The sequence below is a fragment of the Glycine max genome, chromosome 10 (assembly GCF_000004515.6).
Source record: "Glycine max cultivar Williams 82 chromosome 10, Glycine_max_v4.0, whole genome shotgun sequence".
Taxonomy (NCBI): Eukaryota; Viridiplantae; Streptophyta; class Magnoliopsida; order Fabales; family Fabaceae; genus Glycine; species Glycine max.
The window spans coordinates 2,077,191-2,086,161 of record NC_038246.2 but is presented as its reverse complement, the minus strand read 5'-3'; the positions used below and the strand labels follow the sequence as shown (position 1 = coordinate 2,086,161).

At 37.1% G+C, this 8,971-nt stretch overlaps 2 protein-coding genes across 2 annotated transcripts; one reads left to right on the top strand and one right to left on the bottom strand.

The window, feature by feature from the left end:
* The first annotated feature begins 210 nt into the window (after positions 1 to 210).
* LOC100802371 (RNA demethylase ALKBH10B) lies at positions 211 to 5,761 on the top strand. Its single transcript, XM_006588553.4, has 7 exons — positions 211 to 849; positions 2,756 to 2,886; positions 3,023 to 3,140; positions 3,338 to 3,439; positions 3,583 to 3,698; positions 3,837 to 3,991; positions 4,915 to 5,761. Exons 1-7 carry the CDS (start codon positions 402 to 404, stop codon positions 5,378 to 5,380), a joined length of 1,536 nt encoding a protein of 511 aa, XP_006588616.1. The 5' UTR covers positions 211 to 401; the 3' UTR covers positions 5,381 to 5,761.
* A 611-nt stretch (positions 5,762 to 6,372) lies between these two features.
* LOC100796508 (BSD domain-containing protein 1) lies at positions 6,373 to 8,244 on the bottom strand. Its single transcript, XM_003536351.5, has one exon. It carries the CDS (start codon positions 7,891 to 7,893, stop codon positions 6,499 to 6,501), a length of 1,395 nt encoding a protein of 464 aa, XP_003536399.1. The 5' UTR covers positions 7,894 to 8,244; the 3' UTR covers positions 6,373 to 6,498.
* Between the last annotated feature and the right edge of the window lie 727 nt (positions 8,245 to 8,971).

Genomic DNA, 8,971 nt, shown 5'->3' with positions numbered 1-8,971 from the left:
ATTTTTTTATAATAAATAACTAATTAAGTTAAATATTTAAATAATTTAGTTTTGGTTTAATTTTGTTGTAATATGTTAAGGCAAGCACGTGAAATGGTGTGAGATGGTGCCACGTTAAGTGCAAACGTACGGAACCTGAGGAGTGAGGACTAGGAGTTTTCCTTTGGGAGGTTCATATATATATATATATATATATATAACATAACTACACATACATGCATTGCATATACATAAGAGGATCGAGTATTTAAGCTCACACACTAACACAATAATTCATAAACCCCTTTCTCACAGGCATAGCTATATACCTTGTTCTTCTTCAACCTTTTTCTTTTTTCCTTCGATTTGGGCCCAACACAAACGCACCATTGGCTCCGATCACTGCGTATCATCACAATTCCATGGCGGCTGGCCCTACATCACTCTCCGATCGATCCACGATGGTCCCTCCCCCAATGCTCGTCTCCGACTCCTTCGCCAAGGACGCAATCCTCGCCTGGTTCCGCGGCGAGTTCGCCGCCGCCAACGCCATCATCGACGCCCTCTGCGCCCACCTCTCCTCCGCCGCTGCATCCTCCGCCCACGACTACGACGCCGTCTTCGCCGCCATCCACCGCCGCAGGCTCAACTGGATCCCCGTCCTCCAGATGCAGAAGTACCACTCCATCGCCGACGTCACGCTCGAGCTCGCCAGACTCGCCGATAGAAACCACTACGCTGCCGCCGAAGACGACGACGCCAAACACGAAACCGACGAGAAAACGACGCCGTCGGAGAGTGTCGGAGATGGTGGTGGCGGTGATGAACACGAGGAGTATGAGTCACCCGAGAGCGAGATTACTGATTCAGGTAAATAAAATAATTATACTCTTTTCTTTCTTTTTATTTTTATTTTCTAATTCCTCACTTTCTAAATCAATGGAAATGAAAATTTAATTAACATCACAAGGTAAACACTTGGTGTTGGTTTCTCAACTCTTTCACGGGATCCTTTTCTTTCATTCAAAATCGGAACGCGGAATCTTCAGAAACGGTCGGGGGAAAATTGAAGGAGCATTTTGTTTGGATCATTTATTAATCACTGATGAAAATTGAATAGTTTTTCTCCGGGGATCTTTTTGACTGGAATAAAGCATGAGACTTTATGTCTCTCTTGAAAAGAGCGATTATTATTATTATTATTGCTTCAAGTTTTGGAGAAGAAAAATAAATTGTATCTTCTGCCAGGCGATCTGTGGCCAACAAATCCGATGTAGCAAAAATTTGTTTTGTGTACTGTTTCATTTTGTTCAAGTCAAAATTCTGTTGCGCAATAGTAGGTTCAACATTTTTTTTTTTGCTATTTAATTTTGATGACGTTAAATTCCATGATTTTGAAGCAAAAGAAAACCAAATGTTAAAATTTTGGCTTGTACTGATTTTTGTTTTTGGGTTACAAAATACAAATATAGATGTATTAAAGTAAAGGAAAGTAGTTACAGACGCAGGGCATGTGGTTGATAATTTTTGTGATTACTTAAATGGGGTTTACAGGTATGAGAACAACGAGGCATAAGAAAAGAAAAGGTTCGGGTGCGTACGGTGTTACGGTTAAATTGGGGTAGTATTAAATAGCACAACTAGGTTAAGGTTGGAATTGGAACTAAGTATAGATCTAGAAGTGTTTGCAATGATTTTTATTACAGGCTACGGGACCACCCAAGGCGAGTGCATGATGGTGTCGTTGACGTCACTCGTGTTCGGATTCGGATTCGGATTCGGGTCCGGGTTTTTGGGTCTTGGCATCTTGGGTCCCTATCACCCCTCTGAGTTAGTGACCTGCCCCAGTTTACGGGTCAACTTTGTCTTGCTTGCTCTTGGCTTAGGGATCCAAATCCAATGAATGATACATGATTTATATATGTTACCAACCACGCTCTAGCCATCGGGTCTAAAATCGTTGCATGGGGTATTAGGATAGTGAGTTAGGCTACATAATCACACTACACCGTACGTACAGTTAATAAAAAAAGTAAATTTTAATTTTTATAAACTAATAATATAAAATAATTTTTTTATATTATCTTTTCATCACAAATCATCATTTTAATTATTTTAAGATAATTATTTTAAAATTTAACAAATTTATCATACATGATAATTTATAATTAAATAATTATAAAATAATTATTTTCAAATTTAATAAATTTATCATACTTGAGAATTTTATGATTAAATAATTATATACTTTTTTTTTATAATTCCACGAAAAGAAATACAAAGTTAAAAAGAGAGAGAATATGCTAAGTAAGCATGATGTATTTTTTGGAAAAGAGACATCTAGTTAATGCTTGCATTGGCCTGCCCCTTTTGGCACTATATATGTAATGTGCTAGTGGACTCACATTGGTGGTGGACGCCAACCAATAACGATTTTTATGGACGACGACAAATGTTTCTTGACAAGTGTTGCATCATGATTTTTATGTTAGACATACTGTACGTGTTTAATTGTTATGTCACAAGACTGTAAACAATGACAACAAGGGTTGACTAAATCATAATTCATAAATGAAAGGATAGTAAAGTAAATGGTGAAGTTGAACATATATGCAGAGACAGTTAGTCGAAGATTGGTGATCATTCATTTAACTTATTTGGGTAAACGCAGCCTATGTATGCAGTGTTGTCAACTGTATTAATGCTTAGGATGGAAATGTTTTTGCCCTATTCTTAGTGTTGAAATATGCATGGAATTTTTTGGGTTCATGTGCAGGATCTCAAGAAATGCAGGCTAGTCCAACGAACGTTAATATATGTTCCAATCATGAACAGTGTGAAGGACGTTCTTCACAGTTTAAGTTGACAAAAGGTTTCACAGCAAAAGAGTCAGTGAAGGGACATATGGCAAGTTCTTTTTTTTCCAAAAACTAAATTTACATTCTTTTTTTAAAAAAAGAAGAATGGAAACAGAGTTTTCATAATTAACCCCACTAGTTTATGCAAATAAGAAGCTGATTAAACAGCTGATTGGTATTGACAGGAGAATGTAGTAAAAGGATTGAAGTTATATGAGGACATTTTCACTGATTCAGAACTGTGCAAGCTGACAGATTTTGTCAATGAGATCCATGCTGCTGGCCAAAATGGGGAACTGTCAGGTAAACCACCCACTACTGATCTTTGTGTGTGTCTATGTATTCTCATTTTTTATTTCTTCCTTGTATTTGTTTTTCTTTTTTTTGTCGTCAATCACATTACATGTTTATATTAAACACAGATAATCACCTAATGCAAGCTGTTTTTGTTGCTGTCTGCATTCTTAAAAATACTAACCAATATTCTTGTATACATGTAGGTGAAACTTTTATATTATTCAACAAGCAGATGAAAGGGAACAAGAGAGAGCTGATTCAACTGGGTGTTCCAATATTTGGACAGATAAAGGAGGATGCAAAATGTAAGACTATTAAAGAGTTTGTGATAACATATAACTGTTTTACTTTACCACAACTGTTTGGTTCTTCTAATTTTAGATATTGCATAAATGAATCTAGTGATTCTCTTTTAATTCTGTTTTTCATTTTCGACTTTTGCTTAAAGGCAATATAGAACCAATTCCAGCACTTCTCCAAGGTGTCATTGATCATCTTATTCAGTGGCAATTACTTCCCGAGTACAAAAGACCAAATGGTTGTATCATCAACTTCTTTGAAGAGGTCAATATCACATACTTGATACTTTCCCGCTTACTCTTTAACTTCTACCTGGTATTTAGTCAAATAGGTACCATAATCATTTACATTGAGCAATGAAATGACCATTTAGCAATGTCTATATAATTTCACTATTTTTAGGGGGAGTTTTCTCAGCCATTTCTGAAACCACCACATTTGGATCAACCTGTGTCGACTCTTCTTCTCTCTGAATCAACTATGGCTTTTGGGCGTATACTTATGAGTGAAAATGATGGGAACTACAAGGGGCCACTCACGCTCTCATTGAAGCAGGGGTACATATTAAAGAACTTATACTCTTTGCAGTCCTAATCTTCCATTTATTAATTAAGATTCTAGTCACAATGCTGGATACAAAGGAAGAAGTACCTTCAACATTTATAGGACAGAATGTAAGTGAATAAGGTGAAGTGCTAGTTTTTTAGAGGATGCAACTATGTCTGCATATAATACACATATCATCGAGTTAGATTGCTTCTCTGCTTTTCTTTTTCTCTTGAATAACAAACAAACTTGCGGACACTCAAGGGAAGGACAAAAATGGATTGTTTGTGTCATAGAGATATCAATTGCTAGCTTGTAGTTAAAGTGACACCTAGTGTACATTTTCAGTGTTGTCATAAGGGTCCAATCAGACCCTGAAAAGCTTACTTTTCCTTACATAATATGTATGTCACTCATGTAGTAATTATATATATTGTGTATTGATGTGGAAACTTGCATTATGCAGCAGGTAGTAACTTTCATTAGCAAAGTCCGATTCTTGTTCTAAGTTTAAGCATCAAGTTCTTAAATTCTAAATGTCTGATTAGCTGCTGAAATATTTTTAAGGAATGCTAATTATGACTATCATTTGACAGTGAGTCCATGGCCTCACGCCATTGTAGTTGTGTTTGCATTTGACTCCAGACTTTCCCTGGTGGGATAAGACTTTTGTTGTTATTGTTGTAGCACTCAGTTCTAACATTCAATTAGGGGCAGCATCCAGAATCCAGATGTGTACTGATAGGATTGGCACATGAGGCATATAACTTCTTTGTTCTATTATGATAATTAATATTGTAAGCATCACTAGAAAAGTTGCAGGATGTGCCTCTTGGGCAAGGAAATTGAACTTATCATACACAATACCACTTGTATTTTTTAAACTGATGAGTAACATGTAAATGACTTGGACAAAACACCTTTGATTTTGCAGGTCTCTTTTAGTGATGAGAGGAAACAGTGCCGACATGGCGAGGCACGTAATGTGTCCATCCCCTAACAGAAGGGTCAGCATCACCTTCTTCAGAGTGAGGCCAGACTCCAACCAATGCCAATCTCCAACTCCTACTACGATGACAAGTGCGATGACTGTGTGGCAACCTGGCATTGCCGCTAGTCCATATGCTTTGCCAAATGGTGCTCTAACTAGCTATGAGGGTATGGACATGAACATGATGCCCAAATGGGGAATGCTTCGCGCCCCAATGGTGATGCTTACTCCTATGCGTCCTGTGGCGCTGAACCCTCACAAACTTTCTGGTGGTGGGACTGGAGTGTTCTTGCCCTGGAATGTGCCATCTAGAAAACCTGCTAAGCATCTTCCCCCACGTGCACAAAAAGGAAGGCTTCTCACATTACCTTCCCCTGTTGAACCTCAAATGGGAGAGTCCACTTCTTAACCAAGCATTTGTATTGAAGGATGATAAGCACATGTTTAGTTCTGAAAGCAGCCTTGGGTTTGAAGAAATGTGAATCAAGAAAGGTGGCTTCCACTACTCAGCTATTTGCTCTACACTGTTGAGCATTTTATTTAGTTGTACAAACACGGCCCCACCCCAGGTGCTGCAAGAGCAGTTTGGTTCATTCTTTTTCTTTCTTTTTCTTTTTCCCTTTGGATAGAGCAGAGTCTAGTGGTGTTCACAACGGTTTTCTATGTTTGCCAATCACGGCAAGAGCTTTAGTAGAGTAGTCAAGCTTTCAAATTTGAAGAGTGTGAATTATATCTGACGGTAGCATTTTGTAAGAATGATATTTGAAGTTAATCATCTACTTAACACGCAGCTGTTATTTGTGGATTGTTTTAATTATTCTTTTATCGGTTAAATAAGTAGCTATCTTTGGTCTCAAAAGTACACACTTAACACAATTTCAGTCGAATATTTTTCACGATTTATATTATTCATACAATACTCTTTAAAACATTTATTTTCCTTTTTTATTATCTTTATTGCATCGCTATCTTCTCATCTCTCTTTTCTTTTATACAGAAATTTTACAAAAACAAACTACGGTTTCTCATTTTCAGCATATCCGTGTTACCGTGGTGCGATGCAACTGCGGCTTACTACCTTTTCCTTTTATATAATTCATACTAATGTGAATTATTGACTTTATCTATAGGAATATCATGAGAAGCATTATAACTGCCTTGAATAGTATCAAGACTTAGCAAGACTTTTTGGTTTAGGAATGTCAGTGATGTACTCTATATCTGACTTTCTCTAATTTGATTTTAGTCATTTCTTGATTTTTAAAAGAACTGCGGGAAACTCGTTCGTTTCCTCTGCTTTGATTTTGATTTGATTACTTATGTTTCCAGATAAAATGAGCATAACCAGAGTTTCTTAAAGGAATATATTACTGGTAATGAAAATAAAAGGCAGAGGCAGACTTTTAGAAACAATAACATAGAAACATTTTCTGAAAATATAAAAACACTGACAAATTTCTTTGCGTGAAAATGACACTTACACCATACACTTCCATTGAGAAATCAGAACAGAAAGCATCAAACATTTCAAGCCTTAGCAGGCTCATCATCATCATCTTCAATGTCCCAACTCAAGTCTTCCTCTTGTTCCGTAGCGCTAAGCCGCTTCCGCAAATCAACTTTGCTTGCGCCACCACCACTCTGCTGCGTTGTTTTCTTCTCATCAATACTACTAAGATCCTCAATGTCATCCCACCCAAGGTCCTCCTCCTCCTGCTCGTTTGCCGAATGCTGAATTTCAACCACCGAAGACTCGTTTTTTTTACTGGAAGTTTTCTCATCACCACCCTCCCTTTCCTTTACCACCTTCTCATCAGATTCACCCGCCGAATCATTCTTGCTCAAACCATCATCATCCGCTTTTGACTTCGATGCCTCATCGACACCACCCTTGTCACCAACAAATTCAGATTTCTCAACTTGTGATTCTTCAACAAACTTAGTATCCACCTTGTTGCCAACTTCCTCACTTTGCAGTAAATCGTCTTTCTTTTGTTCCTTAGACTCCTCTTCCACATCCAATCTCTTTGTTCCCCCTTCACTGCCACCAACATGTAACCGGGAATTATCCACATTTTCACTACCAACCTCTTTATTCATAACCACAGGTTTAACTTCACCTCTATTTTTACCATCACCATCCTTATCATCATCATCTTCAACATCCCAACTCAAATCCTCATCTTCCCCAGATATTCCACTCACAAACCTAGCCATAACATCTTCAGCTTTCTTGAGCTTATAGACCTTATAATAATACCTATACCAGAAAGTTTCATTATCAACGGTGTTTGGAACAACCTTTTTGTAAACACTCTCCATAGCATCATTCTCTCTAAAAAGCCCCTCCATTTCCTCACCCTTCCCCTCCAACGAAAACCCTAATTTCCACTCATTGAACTCATTCAAATCTTCGGGCTCCTCGGAGTAAGTGCTAACGTCACCCTGAATGGCACGAACGTGAGCGTTGAACCTACTGTACCGAGCCGAATCAAGGCTCTTCCTATTGCTGCTGTTATTATCGGAATCGGAATCGAGATCGACGGCGAGGATTGCGTCCTTACCTTGAGATATGATCTGAGCCGTTCCTTTCACGACGGTGTTTCCGAACTCGTCGATGACGTGGCCCACGGTCCCAAGAGAACCCTGCGCTACCTCGATCTCTTTCTTCAAACCGGTGCCGAATTCCTGCAGATCGCGACGGTAGGTCTCGATTATGGATTCCGATTTCGTTGTCAGGGTCTTGATGAGGCCGCCGAAGTTCCAACCGTCGCCGCCTACTCCGGCGGCGGCGGAATCGATGGCGCTGGATCGGGGCGGGGAATCGGGATCCCGGGATTTGTCTCGCGGTGCATTGTTGGATCCGGATTCGGGTCTTGGAGGGTCCGGGTCATCTGAGAAAACGGATTTGAAGAGATTCATTAGCAGTGGGTAGAATGGTGTTGAGAAGAGGGATTGGAATTGGAATGAGTGGTAAGTAAGAAGTCCAAGTATAACTAATTTATGGCATTCAACTATAAAAGAAATATAAAGCAGTTAACTTTCTATAAATTACAAATGTTTTTTTATGCATTTTTAAACTTTGAAAATATTTTATCATTTTTTTATTATTAATATAATAAAAATATTTTTGTCTATATATAACCAAATATATGTGATAAAGTTATTAATTTAGTTTGTGTGAAATAATGTGTTTTATGCAGGGTGTGTGGTGTGCTTATTTTTTGTGTGTTATTGTAATCAGAATTGAATTATATCATTTGGATTTGAGCATGTAATTTTTATATTAAATGTCTTATATTTTTTGTTTGTGTTTTGGGTTAAAAAAATCGAATGAAGATGATATATAACTTTTATGGGGGAAAATTTATTTTTTATATGCATTAACAAATAAAAAAAAATTGGTGAGAAGGATGAGTGGCCCATGCAGATAAAAAGGGAAGGAAGAAGATAGTATCATGATCTATATTTAGTATTTCTTTTAACTAAAATTCATGTAAATTTTATTTGAATACAAATTATGCTGGTGTTAAGGTATCTATAATTTATAAATGTTACTCGGTCTTCTTAAATAAGTTTTTAAATTTAAATTTTGTATATGAAAAAAATATAATTAAAAAAAATCCACAAAAGATAATCAATCAATAATAAAAAACAATCATTAATAAAATTAATATATGTACAAATATCATGTACACAACAAAATGTACTATTTGGATTGATTTTTGTGTGATAAAGTATATATAAAAATCTGAAGTGAACATCCTATCTTTTTGACACAATCTGAAGTGAACATCCTATCTTTTTGACACGTTGCTTGAATACGGATAAAATGAGAAAGAGAAAGAATAATAGGAAAAAAATACATGAGACGGACACATAATGCACGGGTAGCAATATACTTTATAATCTAAGCATAATTTCAAAAGAAAGCAGCACAAGAGATACATGAGATGGACCCATAGCGCCTTCGAGTAGCATTATACTTTTTAATCTTTAT

What these genes read in the sequence shown, in the direction of transcription:
- LOC100802371 (XM_006588553.4), top strand. Translation starts at nt 402, where the DNA reads ATGGCGGCTGGCCCTACATCACTCTCCGATCGATCCACGATGGTCCCT. An exon ending in GAGCGAGATTACTGATTCAG is followed by an intron (nt 850 to 2,755) that starts GTAAATAAAATA and finishes GTTCATGTGCAG; the next exon opens with GATCTCAAGAAATGCAGGCT. An exon ending in CCAAAATGGGGAACTGTCAG is followed by an intron (nt 3,141 to 3,337) that starts GTAAACCACCCA and finishes GTATACATGTAG; the next exon opens with GTGAAACTTTTATATTATTC.
- LOC100796508 (XM_003536351.5), bottom strand. Translation starts at nt 7,893, where the DNA reads ATGAATCTCTTCAAATCCGTTTTCTCAGATGACCCGGACCCTCCAAGA.